This window comes from Sebastes fasciatus, chromosome 4 (assembly GCF_043250625.1).
Source record: "Sebastes fasciatus isolate fSebFas1 chromosome 4, fSebFas1.pri, whole genome shotgun sequence".
Classification (NCBI taxonomy): Eukaryota; Metazoa; Chordata; class Actinopteri; order Perciformes; family Sebastidae; genus Sebastes; species Sebastes fasciatus.
Window position 1 is genome coordinate 28079862 of NC_133798.1, and position 20726 is coordinate 28100587.

At 35.6% G+C, this 20726-nt stretch overlaps 2 protein-coding genes across 9 annotated transcripts in view; both read right to left on the reverse strand.

Moving 5' to 3' along the window:
* The window catches only part of phf21ab (PHD finger protein 21Ab), a 44331-nt gene extending 31091 nt beyond the window's left edge, over nt 1-13240 (reverse strand). For 5 of the 8 annotated variants that reach the window (XR_012593643.1, XM_074633393.1, XM_074633392.1 and 2 more), the window contains exons 1-4: nt 12499-13239; nt 3109-3148; nt 1720-1771; nt 1236-1325 (exon numbers count right to left, since the gene is read on the reverse strand). Coding sequence is in view for 7 of the 8 variants with exons in the window: in XM_074633393.1 (XP_074489494.1) it covers nt 1236-1325; nt 1720-1761 (132 nt within the window). In the remaining variant the exon portion in view is untranslated. Of the gene's footprint in view, nt 1-1235; nt 1326-1719; nt 1772-3108; nt 3149-12498 lie in introns of all 8 variants that reach the window. The other 3 variants (XM_074633391.1, XM_074633390.1, XM_074633395.1) reach the window with 1 other exon arrangement.
* Nucleotides 13241-17415: 4175 nt separating this feature from the next.
* Nucleotides 17416-19889, reverse strand: LOC141766457 (nuclear factor 7, brain-like). The gene has a single exon (XM_074633337.1). It carries the CDS (start codon nt 19626-19628, stop codon nt 18225-18227), a length of 1404 nt encoding a protein of 467 aa, XP_074489438.1. The 5' UTR covers nt 19629-19889; the 3' UTR covers nt 17416-18224.
* Nucleotides 19890-20726: the final 837 nt, after the last annotated feature.

Sequence of the window (20726 nt, forward strand, 5' to 3'; positions counted from 1 at the left end):
ACGGAAAAAAGACAATACCGAAATGCAGTCTAAAAAAAAAAAAAAAAACTTTACGAAAATCTCTCTTTACTATCGCTGACAGAGAAAAGGGAGACAAAATATTATAGACTGTTTTTTTATCTGTATCAGGACTCAATAAAGCTGGGATGATTCACCTATCTCCTGATTCGATATTATCACGATACTTGGGTGCCGATACGATATGTATTGTGATTTTTAAGTATTGCGATTCGATATTGTGATTTATGTTAACTTTTTTAACACTAGACCATGGGGAAAAGTTGAATCATACACTTCTAGGGACTTTTACTTTGGAAAATCTCTAAATTAATCCAGTAAAAATGTTTGATTTTCAGCATGTATGTAGTCAGAGATGTCCTGAAGTCAAATATATCAGTCACTGTCAGGAATTATTTATTACATTTTTTTCCAGCAACCCAAAAATCAAAGAATAAAGACATTTCCCTCACAAATTAGTGGTATTTTCTTTTTAATTTATAAGGGACATGTAATGTTTTATACTTCTGGTGAATACAATCCAATCAATCTTATTTCCATATATGTATTTTGTTTATGCAGTTCCCTTTGTTAATACCTTATTTTGAAAACTGGATATAGTCCCACGTGTATACTTCCTCTAACTTCTCCAAGGTGGTCTCTAGCTCTCCCGTCAGCTCCGTTCTCTTTATACATCCATGGTCAGCTCCATCGGGGCCGTTTGAATGTATTTAACATAAATGTCAGTATATGGGTGCTCTACAGTTGTAGCGTCGGCCCATTTGACCACGGAGATGAGAGTGACGGCCCGCTTTACCGTACGTTACCGCGATACGATAACAATACGATATTCAGCATGTATGTAGTCAGAGATGTCCTGAAGTCAAATATATCAGTCATTGTCAGGAATTATTTATTACATTTTATCCAGCAACCCAAAAATCAAAGAATAAAGACATTTCCCTCAGCTTGTGAGAAGTGCCGGTACGCAAGAAAAAGTCACGGTACGCCACGGAGTAAAATGAAGCCCACTATGAGTACTGGTCTGCGACAGTGAAATCACTTGAAAAGTCATTTGGTGTGAGGTCGGCATGAAATAACCAGACTTTTAGTCAACTAAAAAAAAATGATGAGGTGACTAAATATGATAAAAAAAACTAACCAGGACATTTGACCCGGGACTCAGACTAAAGAAAAACACATCAGAATAAATGACCACTAGTGGAGACACATCGTACCTGATGGATCTGGATCTCCACCTTCAGGGCCTCCTGTAACGTCTGTAATTCCATCATGGATCCAGTCAGTCTACCAGCCGATCGATCAGCCTGTACACACACACACACACACACACACACACACACACACACACACACACACACACACACACACACACACACACACACACACACACACACACACACACACACACACACACACACACACACACACACACACACACACACACACACACACACACACACACGGTTCAACAGAAATCAGCTGCATCTGGGCTGTTGTCATAGCAACGTGAGATACTGCCACATAAGGACTTCCTATTTGATGCTGACAATAATATTTTTCCGTCAAGGTCAAACAAGGTCACAGAGTGAGTCTGGAGTGGACCAAACTAAAAACTTTTACATATTATAAACCTTTTATATGAATATTATTACAAGAGATTAATTATCATTGATGAATATTTAATAAGTGGCCTGTTACCTGAACACCGTCTCCAGTAGGAAAACCATCCAACTGAAGCATTAAAGTGCCGCTGAAGACAAAACAAAACAACATTTAACTTCAATTCTTCTTCAGTTACGCTGAAACTTTATTATTATTACTAAATCATTTATATGTTACGAACTGAATCAGTGACTGAACACAAAACATCATTACTATAATAAAGCTATAACTAAGTGTGATAGTCACATCATCATCTTTGAATGGCAGCGGACTGCGTCTGAATAAAGTTTATATTTCTGAATGTTGGAAAACAAAAATAGTTGAAATTATTCAAAACTACTTGTAGCTAAAACAAAATGTTTCTTTATTTCACAATAATTATAATAAAAGTAATAAGATGGAGTTTTACTTTATTATTGAATATTTTATTCCTGACACACACAGTTTAGCTTTACTTCATTTTAATAAATAAAAAACTTTTAGTAGTAACTGAAACAAGTTACGTCTTTACTAACAAGTTAAGTTACTTTACATTGTTTTATTACTAACATTATTGCTTAATTATTTCGTTATCACTGACATCTTTGCTTAATTTTAAACACAGTATATGTGACTTGTATTACCACCTGAAACATGGTATTTGTGTCGTTACTAAGAGGTTAATATGTTTATATATCAACTGGAACAGGAAGAAGTACATTTAACTTATCATCAGTGATACTTAGTTAAGTACTTAAGTAAAAGTACTAATACATTGATGTAAAAATATTTAATTGCAAGTAAAAGTCATAAGCAAAATGTACTTAAATATATATACACACATATATATATTATTTTGTTTTTATCAATAATTCATATAAAAGCATTTTAATGTTGTAGTTTATCAATGTGGAGCTGATTGTAGATACTTTGTGTACTACTGGGTAGATTACTAGTACAGTACTGCATCAGATCAGATATTTTTTTAATGTAAAAAGTAACTACAAGTATCAAATAAATATAGTGGAGTAAAAAGTACAATATTTACCTCTGAGATGTGCAGTCCTTGAGTAAATGTACGTAGTTATCATGATTATTTACATCATTATATTATATTTTTTCCTAAAAAGGTACTGTAACCTTGAACTGAGGATGTTTGACTGTAACTTTTCTCTTAAAATATAACTTTATCATTAAATTAAAACTAAATGACGTGTGTCATCATTATCTTTTATTCAGAGAAGGTTTATTATCACTTTATTATAATTATTATCTAAAACTAAACAGGTTACATGTAACTGTGCTATATTATGCCACTAAAGTAGTTTGTATTAAATATTATTACCATTAAATGGTTGTTATGATTGAAGTACCATGCAGTATTAATTCACTGATGTTATTATAAATTCACTTTGTTGTTATATCTTAATAAATGCGGTGACTCACCACCTGGCTGTGGGACTGGACTCCACCCCTCTGTGCTGCCCTGTCAAACACAACAAACACACAACAACAAATAAATAACTGTCAATATTCAGCTTCTCTCTACCAAACATTAATAACACGTTATTTTCTGTTTCGACACCAAACATAAACAACATATCACAAGTTTTACCCATAAACTAAAATAGTACACTTTCTTCTATAAAGTATGTTTCTATGTAAACTATCAACTCAATCATATGTTTTCCATTTATGTTGTATTTTATGTGTTATTTTATTTTATAGCTATTAATTTCCTATGTTTGTGTACTCGGCGTTGGTTGATTAGGATGTGAGCACTGTGATTTCCAGGTTTTTAAATAGATCAATAAATTGACCCTTGAAGGCATCTCTTTCTTCCTGGTATGATGGCATTGTTAAACTAAAAAATGACTTTAGTAACAACATATCTAACCCATGCCCCAGCATACCTCTCACATACCTGTGAGGGTTTCTGGACAATATCTGTCATTGTTTTGTGTTGTTAATTGATTAACAATAATAAATATATACATACATTTGAATAAAGCAGCATATTTGTCCACTCCCGTGTTGATAAGAGTATTAAATACTTGAAAAATCTCCCTTTAAGGTACATTTTGAACAGATAAAAAAATTGTGCAATAAATTTGCGATTAATCACGATTAAATATTTCAATCGATTGGAAGCCCTAACTTATATAAGACCTGCAACGATTAGTCAATTAATTGATTAATTGATCGACAGAAAATTAATCAGCAACTATTTTTCCAGCAAAAACAAATGTGAAGATTTGATTTCTTTGGTCTTATTAGACAGAAAAACTGAATATCTTTGGTCAAATAAAACAATCGGAATACGTCACCTTGACAAGCATTTCTTCATTTTAGAGAAAATAATCATCAGTTTAATCAATAATGAAAATAATCACTAGCTGCACCTCTTATTTATACACATTTCTACTCCACTGTCTTTTCTATATATTCATATCATAATTCCCAGTTTCTCTCTATAAAGTCATTGTGTTACTTTTCAAATAAAACATCCAAACTGACTCTACATCGATACTTTCTGTTTAAATAAAATATTTTCTATGACGTCTGCTGTATTATTACTCTCACACTTTTATTACCAGCTTTTTTATTGACACTTGAATTCCCCTGCGTGGGATCAATAAAGTTGGTCTAATTCTGCCCTAGAATCAACTCAGCCAAGGACAATATGACTCAGGGATGACTCCTCAACTCAGGATGACGATCACGTCACTAAAAGTCACCTGACGAGGAGCTTCAGTCTCAATCATTAAGAGGATGCACAAGAAGAAGAAGAAGATAAAGAAGAAGAAGTTTGTTTGTTTCTTTTAATCCATTTCAGAAAATCCATCCCCTCTATACAAACCATTACAATAATTTTCTTCTTCAAAAACACTATTTACAAAATGTAATTACTCTTTGTTGATTTTAAAATTACTATCAAATAGGGATGTCAATTAATTAAAATATGTAATTGCGATCGCATGACTGTCCGTAGTTAATCGCAAATTAATCGCAATTTTTTTATCTGTTCAAAATGTACCTTAAAAGGGATATTTGTCAAGTATTTAATACTCTTATCAACATGGGAGTGGACAACTAGCTGCTTTATGCAAATGTATGTATATATTTATTATTGTAACTCAATTAACAACATGAAACAATGACAAATATTGTCCAGAAACCCTCACAGGTACTGCATTTAGCATAAAAAATATGTTAAAATCATAACATGGCAAACAAATTTTCTAAAGCCTGAAAACAGAGCCATGATGAGGTGCAGAAGTCTCTCTAAGAACACTTGAATTACAATATGCTGAAAGGTTATTGTGGAATTTTTGCCCAATGATGCCAAAAATATACTGCCTACTGTCACTTTAACAGCCCTAAATCAAATGTATCAAATATAAATCATCTTTAGCAAATACACACTAAAAAGGTTAAATATCCATTTTCTCAACCTCAGTATTCAGACTATTCAAATCACATCACATTTACTAATAACCTGAATGTCAAAAGTACTTCTGCGTCCGAACGTCACACATCCATCCATCAACTACATTTACAACTCTTCTTTAAAATAGAATCCAGTAGACTCCACAGAAACAAGTAACACGGCTGTCAGGAGTGTATCTGAATTCAGAGGTTATTGATTAGGGGCGGGAAAAAAACGATTCACCTACGTATCACGATTTTATGTTAAATGCATTCAAACGGCCCCGATGGAGCTGACCATGGATGTATAAAGAGAACGGAGCTGACGGGAGAGTTAGAGACCACCTTGGAGAAGTTAGAGTAAGTATACACGTGTGACTACATCTGGTTTTCAAAATAAGGTGTTAACAAAGGGAACTGTATATACAGAATGCATATATGGAAATAAGAAGTATACCAGAAGTGTAAAACATTACATGTCCCTTATAAATTAAAAAGAAAATACCACTAATTTGTGAAGGAAATGTCTTTATTCCTTGATTTTTGGGTTGCTGGAAAAAAATTTAATAAATAATTCCTGACACTGACCGATATATTTGACTTCAGGACATCTCTGACTACATACAGGCTGAAAATCAAACATTTTTACTGGATTAATTTAGATATTTTACAAATTAAAAGTCCCTAGAAGTGTATGATTCAACTTTTTCCCCATGGTCTAGTGTTCAAAAAGTTAATCACAATTAATCATAATATTGAATTGCTATACTTAAAAATCACAATACATATCGAATCAGCACCCACGTATAGTGATAGTATCGAATCAGGAGATAGGCGAATCGTCCCAGCCCTATTATTGATCCCATTAGATACAGCAGCTGATCGGTTATCAATAATCAATAAACGGTGTCCTGCTCCATGTGTATGTTTCTAAATGCCACAACACTGTTACGGTCTAATTATATTATTTATCTTGTACTTTTATTAGACTGAATTTCAGCACCATGCTGTGTTCAGATAACCTGCCTCCCTTCATGTGGAGGTATTGATTATTACTATATTAAGTTATATGATCATATTGATTGGGATTTAAACAAGCCTTTTATTTACATCTGAAGGGATGTCCAGATTAAGTTTTTTGGCCCCGATCCGAGTCTTTTAATATTGATTTTCTGCCATTTCAGAATCTGATACTTCTAGATTTACCTAAATGTTGATTAAATATATACCTGACGAGCTACTTGATCCTGATCACGAACTACGAAGTTGATCATCTTACATTATTGATCTGATAAGAATGAACATTTAAGTAGAAAGTAGACAACGGCTGCACTGTTGGGACTACAAAAACACTCAGTGATGTTACAGAGTGATGCTTCTTTTACCTCATAAACTATCTTTGCAGTTTGCAGTTTGCAGCCATGTTGTATTTTGGCCTGTCAGGAAAAATCAAGTACTTTTATTATTTTGATGTAAACTCTGAGAGTGAAGCTTTCATCAGGGGGCCGAATATCTTTGTTGGAGGGCCGCAGTAGCTCCACAAGCCGCTGTTTGCCCACCACTGTCTTTACTGTGGATCTAGAGGTGGAAAGTAACTAAGTACATTTACTCAAGTACTGCACCTTACTCATGTTTCAACATAAGGAAACTTTAATTCTCCACTTCACTTTAATATAAACGCTGCACTTTTTACTCTAAATATTAGTACTGGAAATATTACTACTGCTTATTTCAAAGTATAATGAGCTGATAAAACCTCATCCCTTAACAAAGTTAAAACTACCAAACAGTACATGAAGTACTCAGACTCCTACTAATTACCAAAGTAATTAATCATTATGAGTACTTTTACTCTTTTGATACAAAACTATCAGCAGTTAATGTACACAAGTATTATCAGTTTTGTGTAGTTAAAGTATTCGTGGTAAAAGTACACAAGTATAATCAGCGTCATGTAGTTAAAGTATCAGGAGTAAAAGTAATAGGTCTGCAGTAAAAGTACAGACGTATTCACAGCTTCATGTAGTTAAAGTATCAGTAGTAACAATACAAAAGTATTATCAGCTTTGTGTATTTGTAAGTATCAGCAGTGAAAGTACAGAAGTATTATCAGCTTCATGTAGTTAAAGTATCAGCAGTAAAAGTACACAATATGACCAGCTTTGTGTAGTTAAAGTATCAGTAGTAAAATTACAGAAGTATTATCAGCTTCATGCAGTTAAAGTATCAGTACTAAAAGTACCCAGAGTGCACAGTAAAAGTACACAAATATTATCAGCTTTGTCAGCTTCATGTTGTAAGTATAGTGTATCAGTAGGAAAAGTACACAATATTATCAGCTTTCTGTAGTTAAAATATCAGCAGTAAAAGTACTCGGTCTGCAGTAAAAGTCCACAAGTATCATCAGCTTTGTGTAGTAAAAGAACAGAAGTATCATCAGCGTCATGTAGTTCAAGTATCAGTAATAAAAGTACTAGGTCTGCAGTAAAAGTACAGAAGTATTATCAGCTTCATGTAGTTAAAGTCTTAGCAGTAAAAGTACACAAGTATTATCAGCCTCATGCAGTTAAAATATCAGTAGTAAAAGTACTCAGAGTGCACAGTAAAAGTATAGAAGTATTATCACCTTCATGTAGTTAAAACATCAGAAGTTAAAATACAGAAGTATTACCAGCTTTGTGTAGTTAAAGTTTCAGTAGTAAAAGTACATAAGTATCATCAGCTTTGTCAGCTTCATGTAGTTAAAGTATCAGTAGGAAAAGTACACAAGTATTATCAAATTCATGTAGTAAAAGTATGAGAAGTAAAAGTAGAGAAGTATCATCAGCTTCATGTAGTTAAAGTATCAGTAGCAAAAGTACAGAAGTATTTTCAACTTTGTGTAGTTTAAATATCAGCAGTAAAAGTATATAAGTATTATTAACTTCATGCAGTTAAAGTATCAGTAGTAAAAGTACAGAAGTATTATCAGCTTCATGTAGTTAAAACATCAGCACTAAAAGTACACATATTATCAGCTTTGTGTAGTTAAAGTATCAGCAGGAAAAGTACAGAAGTATTATCAGCTTCATGTAGTTAAAACATCAGCACTAAAAGTACACATATTATCAGCTTCATGTAGTTAAAGTATCAGTATTAAAAGTACTCTGTCTGAAGTAAAAGTAAAGTATTATAAACTTTGTGTAGTTAAAGTATCAGCAGTAAAAGTACACAAGTATTATCAGTTTTGTCAGCTTCGTGCAGTTAAAGTATCAGTAGGAAAAGTACAGAAGTATCATCAGCGTCATGTAGTTAAAGTATCAGTAATAAAAGTACTAGGTCTGCAGTAAAAGTACAGAAGTATTATCAGCTTCATGTAGTTAAAGTCTTAGCAGTAAAATCACAGAAGTATTATCAGCTTCATGCAGTTAAAGTATCAGTAGTAAAAGTACTCAGAGTGCACAGTAAAAGTATAGAAGTGTTATCACCTTTATGTAGTTAAAAAATCAGCAGTAAAAGTACAGAAGTATTACCAGCTTTGTGGAGTTAAAGTATCAGTAGGAAAAGTACACAAGTATTATCAGATTCATGAAGTAAAAGTATGAGTAGTAAAAGTAGAGAAGTATCATGAGCTTCATGTAGTTAAAGTATCAGTAGTAAAAGTACTCGGTCTGCATTTAAAGTACAGAAGTATTATAAGCTTCATGTAGTTTAAGTATCACAAGTAAAAGTACAGAAGTATTTTCAGCTTTGTGTAGTTAAATTATCAGCAGTAAAAGTATACAAGTATTATTAGCTTCATGCAGTTAAAGTATCAGTAGTAAAAGTACTCCGAGTGCACAGTAAAAGTACAGAAGTATTATCACCTTCATGTAGTTAAAACATCAGCACTAAAAGTACACAATATTATCAGTTTTGTGTAGGTAAAGTATCAGCAGGAAAAGTACAGAAGTATTATCAGCTTCATGTAGTTAAAGTATCAGTAGGAAAAGTACTCTGTCTGAAGTAAAAGTAAAGTATTATAAACTTTGTGTAGTTAAAGTATCAGCAGTAAAAGTACAAAAGTATTATCAGATCCATGTAGTAAAAGTATCAATAGTAAAAGTAGAGAAGTATCATCAGCTTCATGTAGTTAAAGTATCAGTAGTAAAAGCATTCGGTCTGCAGTAAAAGTACAGCAGTATTATCAGCTTTGTGTAGTTAAAGCATTAGCAGTAAAAGTACAGAAGTATCATCAGCTTCATGTAGTTAAAGTATCAGTAGTAAAAGTACTTAGCCTGCAGTAAAAGTACAGAAGTATTATCAGCTACATATAGTTAAAGAGTCAGAAGTAACAGTACTCAGGTATAATCAACTTCATGTAGTTAAAGTATCAGAAGTAAAAGTACAGAAGTATCATGAGCTACATGTAGTTAAAGAGTCAGTAGTGAAAGTAATCTGTCTGCAGAAAAATTACACAAGTATTATCAGCTTCATGCGGTTAAAGTATCAGCAGTAAAAGTACACAAGTATTATCAGCTTTGTGTGTTAAAGTATCAGCAGTAAAAGTACAGAAGTATTATCAGATTATTATTTTAGTATTAGTAAAGCTGTCAGATAAATAGTACTGCAATAGAAAGTACAATATTTCCCTGTAAGATGTATTGGAGAAGAAGTAGAAAGTGGTATAAATTGAAAATACTCTAAAATAAAGTATTTGTTGATTATATTTACCATCTAAATATACTACAACTAAAGCTGTCAGGTAAATATAGTGCAGTAAAAACTATAATATTTCAATCTGAGATGTAGTGGAGTAGAGGTATAAAGTAACATAAAATGGAACAACTCAAGTTAAGTATAAGTACCTCAAAGGACTTGAGTAAATATACATTCCACTACTGCTGAAAAGTAACAATACATGTAGTGCAGTAAAAAGTACAAGGACATTTAGTGGAGTAGTCGTATAAAGTAAAGTACAAGTACCTCAAAATGAGACCTAAAGTAAAGGACTTGTGTAAAAGTACTTTCTGACTCCAAATAAAACTGCAGTAATGTGTAAACAGTGAGAGATGCAGCTTCTATCATGACCTCTATGACTAACTCCATGTGTCACTGATGGCTCAAACCAAACTCTTATTTAAAAAAACAGTCTTTTTAAGCCCCTCCTAGTGTTTCTGTACATCAGCTGTGGAGTAATTACTCCCTGGGTGGGAGATGAAGTTGTCTGGATAAACTTAGGTAAAAGTACTTTTTGATCAAGCGGGAAAAAAAAGAAACTAAACTAAACTGCATTAGTGGGTAGCTAAATGTATATTACAGCATAAAGTATTTGTTGATTATATTTACCATCTGAATATACTACAACTAAAGCTGTCAAGTAAATATAGTGCAGTAAAAACTACAATATTTCAATCTGAGATGAAGTGAAGTAGATGTATAAAGTAACATAAAATGTAAATAGTCAAGTTAAGTACAAGTACCTCAAAGGACTTGAGTAAATGTACATTCCACCACTGCTGAAAAGTAACAATACATGTAGTGCAGTAAAAAGTACAATGAAATGTGGTATAAAGTAGCAGAAAATGGATACTCAAGTAAAGTGCAAGTACCTCAAATAGACACACAAGTACAGGACTTGTGTAAAAGTACTTTCTGACTCCAATAAAACTGCAGTAATGTGTAAACAGTGAGATATGCAGCTTCTATCATGACCTCTATGACTAACTGCATGTGTCACTGATGGCTCAAACCAAACTCCTATTTAAAAAAACAGTCTTTTTAAGCCCCTTGTAGTGTTTCTGTACATCAGCTGTGGAGTACTTACTCCCTGGGTGGGACATAAAGTTGTCTGGATAAACTTCCATCAGCATCACATGCAAGAGTACAAGTACCTCAAAATGATACTTAAGTAAAGAACTTAGTTAAAAGTACTTTTTGATCGAGACGAGAGAAACTAAATAAAACTGCATTAGTGGGGAGCTAAATGTATATTACAGCAAAAAGTATTTGTTGATTATATTTACCATCTGAATATACTACAACTAAAGCTGTCAGGTAAATATAGTGCAGTATAAAACTACAATATTTCAATCTGAGATGTAGTGGAGTAGAGGTATAAAGTAACATAAAATGTAAATACTCAAGTTAAATACAAGTACCTCAAAGGACTTGAGTAAATGTACATTCCACCACTGCTGAAAAGTAACAATACATGTAGTGCAGTAAAAAGTACAATGGAATTTGGTGGAGTAGTCGTATGAAATAACGTACAAGTACCTCAAATAGACACAAGTAAAGGACTTGTGTAAAAGTACTTTCTGACTCCAATAAAACTGCAGTAATGTGTAAACAGTGAGAGATGCAGCTTCTATCATGACCTCTATGACTAACTCCATGTGTCACTGATGGCTCAAACCAAACTCCTATTTAAAACACAGCCTTTTTAAGCCCCTCGTAGTGTTTCTGTTCATGGGTTCCCTGGCAGTATGTATAAACTGCTGCCTGGGTTAATTGGAGTAATTGCTCCCTGGGTGGGACATGGAAGTTGTCTGGATAAACTTCACCATCAGCATCACATAGCTGCCCGCTGCAGACACGAAAAAGGCCCCCCGAAAAAAAAAAAAAGGCAAGAAAATGAAGCTATATATAAAATGGAGGGTTTTTTTTTTTTTCCTCTCCAAGATGAGAGCCTGTTAAGTGCTTCTTCTGCTGCGGGAGTTGAGATACATGGAAAGTGTTTTTTTGTTTCGGTGGGGTGGTGTGTTTTGGAAATAAACGTTTTATAAACCCAATCTTATATTATAAAAAAGCCAACTATAGTCGAATGGATGTTCAAATATCTCCAGTGTATTAAAATAAACAGCTGTAAACTATCACTACTAATAAACGTGTGAGTGTTTCTCAATGTTGGTTGGTGTTAAAATAAGCATCCGACATTGCTCCACTGTGTTAACGGACAAGTGTTAGCTTTTCTGCAGCCGTTGAGCTAATGCTAACCATCCTGTTAGCAGCTAACAGCTAACACAGCTGATAACTTACATCAAAGATATGATCATAATAAACGTCGTGGTAAGGGGCCGATGTGGGTTAGGGAGAAAACAGAGGAAATAGAAGATATGAGAATGAGAAACAGTCTCTTAAATAGGACGCCATCTTCCAAACTGACGCCGAGCAGCAGCAGCTCGTTGTGCGGGTCTAAGTTCTCTCTCTCGGCCGCTCTCTCTTGTCCTCCACAATATCAACTCCTAGAATAAGAAACACACCAGCTACAAATACAACAGAAAGGGGGGAAAAGCCCTGCTGAATGAAGGAACACCAGCTTCACACACCTGACACACAGCTAACACACACAGCAGCCAAAAGGAGACAAGACAGCAGGTGAAGTTTGACAAGAGAGAGTGGAAAATTAAAGTTATGAAATTAAAAAAAGCCCCAATGTGCACTTACTCAGCAGCAGTCCTCCTGTAGGGTTAATTAAATATATATATATCTAAGAAGAAGAAGAAGAAGAAGAAGCCGATCCACGGTGCAATAACAGCACATATATAAGCTCGCTCTCCCTTCCCGCGGAGCTTTGTTTTGTTGCTGTATTTTATGTTTTAGTTTTAAAATTTGGTGTTAAAAACAAGAGAAAAAAAACTGAAGCTACAAAACAAGAAGAACTCTTCTTCAATCTCATTCAGCTCTCAGCCTCAGCACGGCGTCGAGATCCCTGCGCCGCGGAGCTGGAGGAAGGGGGGACAAAAAACTACTTACACGTACAATTAAGGTGCGTTTGCGAGCGATAAAGCGTTTGATGTTGGCACGTTTTGTTGTTAAAGTTCGTTAAATCGAGAGGATCGGGGGCGCGAGGTAAGGCGAAAATGTGTTGGAAAAGCGGACTACTTTTTGTGTCGGTGCAGCGAATTTATTTCACTTTGCCTAAGGAACGGCGGTGCTGCGACTCCCATTGCCTAGGGAAAAAACCCGGATGTAAACTCAGTGAAACTCTATGGAGAGAAAGTCTGCACACACACACACACACTGCATGTAACTCGGCAGAGAAGCGGAGCAGTTTTTGTTGTGTTTCTGGTTCTGGTTCTGGTTCTCCTTCATGGATCCAGACTAGGACCGGACCGTCCGCCCTCAGTCTGCCGTTGATCAGACTCCATGTTCGGCTGCTCGCTGGTGGAGCTGACGGGCTGTTGCACTCTGTGGAGGAGCAGCAGGAGGAGGAGGAGGAGGAGGAGGAGGAGGAGGAAGAGCACAGGTGGCTCGGCCTTATCTCCTGCTCCTCTGTTTCTACTACAGTTACCTCCTCAGTGGGTCTATTTTACAAATAAATAAATTCTGACAAATAAATAAAGCAGTGGTGGAATGAAGTCAACTGTGTTATTATATCAGAATAAATAACTCCAGTGCTGCTGGGGCACAGAAACACTACAAGGGGCTTAAAAAGGCTGTGTTTTAAATAGGAGTTTGGCTTGAGCCATCAGTGACACATGGAGTTAGTCATAGAGGTCATGATAGAAGCTGCATCTCTCACTGTTTACACATTACTGCAGTTTTATTGGAGTCAGAAAGTACTTTTACACAAGTCCTGTACTTGTGTGTCTATTTGAGGTACTTGTACTTTACTTGAGTATTTTCTGCTACTTTATACCACATTTCATTGTACTTTTTACTGCACTACATGTATCGTTACTTTTCAGCAGTGGTGGAATGTACATTTACTCAAGTCCTTTGATGTACTTGTACTTAACTTGAGTATTTCCATTAATGCTACTTTAGAACCTCTACTCCACTACATCTCAGATTGAAATATTGTAGTTTTTAGTGCATTGTATTTACCTGATGTTTGTTATAGTATATTCAGATGGTAAATATAATCAACAAATACGTTATGCTGTAATCTACATTTAGCTACCCACTACTGCAGTTTTCTTTAGTTCCTTTCTTTCGCTTGATCAAAAAGTACTTTTGTACTTAAGTATCACTTTGAGGTACTTGTACTCTTGCATGTGATGCTGTTGGAAGTTTATCCAGACAACTTCATGTCCCACCCAGGGAGCAATTACTCCACCGCTGATGCACAGAAACACTACGAGGGGCTTAAAAAGGCTGTGTTTTAAATAGGAGTTTGGTTTGAGCCATCAGTGACACATGGAGTTAGTCATAGAGGTCATGATAGAAGCTGCATCTCTCACTGTTTACACATTACTGCAGTTTTATTGGAGTCAGAAAGTACTTTTACACAATTCCTGTACTTGTGTGTCATTTTGATGTACTTTTACATTACTTGAGTATCCATTTTCATGGTAGAATGTACATTTACTCAAGTCCTTTTGAGGTACTTGTACTTAAGTTGAGTATTTCCATTTTATGCTACTTTATACCTCTACTCCACTACATCTCAGATTGAAATATTGTAGTTTTTACATTACATTTATTGTTATTGTTTTCAGATTAAGATTTTACATTAAAAACATAAAATAAACTCCAACGTTTCTAATGGAGTTGCTGCCTCTGTGTCTTCAATACATACAAATAAATAAAGCAGTGTTGAAATGAAGTCAAATTTATTATTATATCAAAATAAACACTCTGAGATGTATCATCTGTACTGCACTTAAGTACAATTTTCAGGTACTTGTATCGGGGCCGGCTTAAGGCATGGGCCATAGGCGGTCGCATAGGACGCCATCATCTGTAAAAAAAAGAAATAAAAAAAATAATGGAATTTTTTCAATGAATGGAAATAAAATACAATAAAAAATAAATTAAAAAAAAATGCTCGTGGGTGCCCTTCCTCATTTTCTGCATTGAGGTAATAAATTAGCAAATAAATAAATAAAAATAAAATAAAACATAAATTAAAAAATGCCGGCGGGCGTCCTTCAGCATTTTCTACATGAGGTAACAAATGAACAAATAAATAAATAAAAATTAAATTAAAAATAATTTGAAAAATGCTTCCTCATTTTCTGCATTAAGGAAACAAATAAAATGTAATTTAAAAAGAAAGAAAGAAAGAAAGAAAATACACTCTTCCCCCTGTAATTCTTGTTGCAGTGAAACTGACTAAACACTTTTAAGCCAACAATATCAGGGATCAATCTTTTATTTATATTATAATTAATACAGTTATTTATGAAAATAAAAATCTTAATTTTTTTCTTAAAACCATTGTGATGTCTGATGTGTGTTGCAGTTTACGGGGCTTGGGTTCTGGGGGGTTGAAACCTCCAAATCCATCAGTAAATTAGAAACACATCAGTGAATTACAGCATTTTCTGTTTTAAATAAAAGAATGAAGATGTTTTGAATAACAGACAGAGAATAAATATATAAGTTATTCCAATCGGTACATTTTCAAAGTACAGTTACTCAAGTACTGTACTTTCAGGTACTTGTACTTTATTTGAGTATTTTCTACTTCTACTCCTTTAGTTACAACTTTAGTTACATTTTCTTAATAAACATGACAAGCTAATAATTATGATATAAAATATGATGCAGTGCTTTATATTGACAAATTACAAAAACAAAATATATTATAATAATATAACACTCTGAAAGGAGCATTTCTGTACTGTTGTTATTATGATATTCTAATAAAAATATAAATAATGATTGTTGACTGTTAATTAAATAAAAGTGCCTAAGAAGTCCCCAACATGATTCAGGATTAACGTTAATGTTTAAAGTTGCATTAATAGGTTTTAGTTGTTGTTTTTTGCCACTTAGTCGAAGTGGAACAAGCTTATACAAGTTATATATATTTAATAAACTCTATACTTTTTAATGATTATCATGAATCATTATTTTTTCTTTTAGTTATTTATATATGCTGTTATGGCTGTAGTTTTTGCTCGTCCTCTGTCTCATCATCATGCCTTGTTCACTTATCTTCTGTGATGTTGCACTAAAAAACAAAACTAAATAATAACAATAATAAATAATCTGTTTAGGAAATACATTCATGTTATTTCCATCGTTTATGTATTTTATGCACTCATCATTTTCTATGGTGTTTCTCAAGGTCTTGGTGTCTTAATGTGGTATTTTGGAGGGATTATTGATCATTTTTATCAGTTCTCCAGTGGTAAAATATTGATAAATTTAGCACCAAATCTGTATAACAAATGGTATCAACCCCAAAATGATGAGTCATAATAGAGCATGGGGATGACCATCATATACTTCTATCATAATGTTTTAAACCCTTATACACTTTCACTGTTTTAATTAATGTTTATTTCTAATTTATGACTAAAACAACTTGACACACAGTGCTTCATGAGACACTTTCATTTTCCAGTTGAAGCTTTAATCTCATTTCTAATGATGAATTACAGTGAACAGATGATGTGAAATAAAATCTCTTTAACACTTTACATGAATAAACAAATCAATGTTTGAACCTGCTGTTCAAATACACAGAAACTTCACATTAAATATATAATCAATAATCAATAATGGTAAACCAAAGAGTAGCCCCTCCCACCACCATCATGTTACTAAATAAACCCATAATCCATGCAGCCAGGCACAAAGAAACAGGAACTCTGCTGACTGCAATGATGAAGAGTCCGTCTACGACTAACGGTCCCGAGTTATGGAAGAGGCGGGGCTGAAGTTTAGGGGCGGAGCTATGAGTGTGTATTGGCATGTAAATGTCCTCAGACCTGGACCATAGACCCGGTTCAGACCTGGACTATAGGCCCTGTTCAGACCTGGACCATAGACCCTGTTCAGACCTGGACCGTAGGCCCCGTTCAGACCTGGACCGTCGGCCCTGTTCAGACCCAGACCATAGTCCCTGTTCAGACCTGGACCGTAGGCCCTGTCCAGACCTGGACCGTAGGCCCTGTTCAGACCTGGTATTAACATGCGTCCTCAGTGATCACAAGTGGACAGCTCTAAGTACAGGTGTGAACGCACTAAAGACACATTGAGATCAGATCCCTCAGACCACATTCAGAGGTGGTCTGGGTCTCATATGACCTCATTCTTTTAGCAGTGTGTAGTGAATGTGTCCTGGTCCACATTAAGGACCGTCTACTCTACTGACGTCCCGCTGGGATCCGCGGGTCTCTGAGTCCTCAGGTGAATAGACAGGAAGACGCCTGGCGTCATGGTAACGACCTCTGTGCTCTACTGTATCCTGTCAGTACAACTGTGTTTTATTTATATATATCTTGTTTCTAGGCTACATATCTACAGACTATCAGACTACTATACACTGTAAAAAAAAAGTGTAAAATAACGGAAATTTTCCAGCAGCAGGGGCGCCAGAAAATGTCTGTTAAAAAAAGGAAAAATACTGTCCGTTAATTAACATAAATAAACTGTAAAAAAAAAAAAAAAATTATTTTTATATAATTAGCCTTTAATACTGTAATATTACAAGAAATATTTTACTTTTAACATATATTTATTGTTAGAATAGTCATACACCGTAAATCTAAGACCATTTACATATAAATCTCAAATGAAACATGTAATTTTACGTTGCAAAAGCCCAAATTTACATTAACTCTCAGAAGTTTTGCAAAAAAAATCTGTATTTTTACAAGAAATATTTTTAGAATTCCATGAAATCCTTTTCTTCTAACATAAATTAATTGTTAAAATAGAGTCATAAACATCTAAAAAACAGAATATTATCTTTAAAAATGATCAAGAAAAGCTTAAATACAGATATTTACTATTGTGATTACAAAAAATACTGTACATCTAAGACCATTTACATATAAATCACAAATGAAACATTTCATTTTTATATTTTTTTTCTGTCATTTTGAAATACAGACAAAAAATGAAAAATTTCTTGAAAAAAAACTGTAAAAACAGTGTTTTTTTAAAAGTGTAGTCAGGGGAAGGTCATTATTATCAGACTGTTGGAGATGTGTCTGTGTTTTTGTTTTGCTGCTTTGCACGGAGCTGATACCCGCTCACTCTCTCTCACATCCCCGGCTCTCTGCCGGTACAATAACCTTTTATTTTGATGTTAATAAAATGTTAATAAAATGTACCTGAATTCACAAATATGTAGGATATTACTACTGACATTCCTGTAATGTTACATCACAACGTCTGCTGTAGTAGCCGTGTGTTTACTAAGTGTTAATTTACATATAGAGCGGGGAAGTCACCACCATCATCATCATCATCATCATCATCATCATCATCTATTTCTGTTGTCCTAAAGTCACAGAGACCTTCACTGGTAAAACCTTCAGTGGGAGATAATCCACAGTGTCAATGAATGGAAACATCCTCTCAGTAAAAGTGTGTGTGTAGGTGTGTATGGGTGTGTTAGTATCAGGATCAGAGAACAACAGCTTTCCTTTGTTCCAGTCCAGATTCACTCTGATCCTCTGGAGCTTCTTCTGGACTACGAGAACAGTGGGTATTCCTGGTGGTGAGGATACTCCGTATATACCATTATCTAACCATATTCTCCATAATTCAGACCGTAGGCCTCCCTTCCTCTGGACAGACTCTGCTAACACACCCAGTTCCCAGTATGTACTGTCTCCAACCTGGACATCCCAGCTGTGAGTCCCTGAGTTAAAGCCCTCAGACCCCAGGACAGAGCAGTAAAATAAAGCATCAATCCTCTCTGGATTATCAGGAAACTGCTGTCTCACTGTTCCTCGTCTCACACTGGTCAGATCTTCAGACAGGATGAGTATTGGATCAGCAGTGTTTGGGTCCAGAATCACAGGAGTGTAGGAGGCCATGTCCTTCATCTTGTTCCAGATGTTGAAGGTCAGGTTGCCCAGGTGTTTGGCCTGGTCTATCAGAGCTCCTGAGAGCAGCTGTGGATCCTCCAGCAGGGGGCGCTGCTGAACTCTTTCCACTGCAGCCTTGTAGTTGAGCAGGAATGAGACGTCTTCAGCTCTCAGCTCGTCCTCTGTGGCTCTGACTGTGTCTGAAAGAGCTGCTATCTCTCTGCTCACAGCCTCCATCTTCTCCTTCATCATCTGACTCTTCTGCTCCTCTTCCTCCCTCAGTGCAGCCATCCTGGCCTCCTCTTCCTCTTCTAGAAACTGGTGAAGCTTCTTAAACTGTTCCTTAATCTGCCTCTCTGTGTGTCGGGCCTGGACCTTCATGTGTTCTGCTGTTTCATCAAACTTCACTTTAACTTCTTCAAAAACCTTTAACTTCTCCTTTAAGGGCTCCAGAGTTTCCTGAAGTTCCTTCTTGTGTTGTCGTGCAGCTTCATCGATGGGTCTGATTATGTGGTTGGTGTGTTTTTCTGAATCTCTGCAGACGACACACACCGGCTGCTGATGGTCCAGACAGAAGAGTTTGAGTTTCTCAGAGTGCAGACTGCAGAGAGCCTCTGAAGATCTCTGAGCTCTCTCCTTTAAGAAACTCTCACACACGTTCTTTAAAGCCAAGTTAGGAGGTAGGAAGAGCTTTGAATGTCTTCTCTTACAAAGTGGACACTCTTGGACGTGTTTATCTGTCCACCAGCTCTGCAGACAGACTTTACAGAAGCTGTGGCTACATGACAGGATGACAGGATCTTTAAAGATGTCGTGGCAGACAGAACAGCAGAAATCGTCCTCTAATCTGGAAGCCATTTAGTCTCTGAGTGAAGCTGAAAACACAGCAGGCAGACGGCTCAGCCACTCCCTGTTCCCTGAAAGTTACTTTCACTTTGAGACTTTGTTCTTGTAAAACTCTGGTTCAGTTTGTGGATTCAGCAGCTGGTTGAAGTGGTAGTATTCCCAGTATTCCCTCCTGTAGATGATCTCTCTCAGTGGAAGTGGTGGTTTTGGTCTGAAGGTGAATCTTATCGTCCGTCTCTCAGTGTGTGTGTGTGTGTGTGTGTGCGTGTGTGTGTGTGTGTGTGTGTCGTTTCAGTGAGGCAGAATAACAACCTGTTTCCTGGTTTGTCTCAGGTATATTAAATGAAGGCTGATACGCTGTCTTTGACCTCGTGGAGTTCTGACTCATGCTCAGTGTGACTGGAGCTGTGATGTTGGAGGGTTACAGCAGAGGGTGCCAGAAATAAAGGGATGGTTCCCACTCAGGTGCTCTTTGGGTGGACTCGGACTAACTGACCTTTTTGGGTATGATTTCTATTTCAATTTCATTTTTCAACATGCTTTTGTATTAACCCGCTGAGACCCGACCAACTTTACTGTTTTTCAGTTTTAAAACTAGAGTGAAGATACTGGTATCTAGAAAACCTAAAGAATCCATTGGTACCAACCATGTCACACTAGCTTGTCAGGAAGGAGGCTAAATAATGTTCCAAACTTACTCCATCCATCCTCTGAATGCTCTAGGTCTCTAGTTTGTGGCTGTAAAGTTTCATGAGGCTGTGATTATCCTAGAGGTCACCACAGGTCATTTTATACAGTGAGGTCACGTTTCAAAAACTGCTCTCACTACAATGAAATGTCTACTATGGGGACTAACATCATCACACATGAATACAGCTGGGCTCATTGGATCCACAAGAGTCTCATCTTTACAGTGATACCCAATTTATGTAATTCAAGACTGTTTATGGACCCCAGTATGCAGAAATATTCAGATACACTATTTTAGAAAAGGATAGAAAAACACATTTATACTGCATTCAAAAACCTGAATGTGATTATCATAAAGTGGGCATGTCTGTAAAGGGGAGACTCGTGGGTGCCCATAGAACCCATTTTCATTCACATATC

What these genes read in the sequence shown, in the direction of transcription:
- LOC141766457 (XM_074633337.1), bottom strand. Translation starts at nt 19,628, where the DNA reads ATGGCTTCCAGATTAGAGGACGATTTCTGCTGTTCTGTCTGCCACGAC.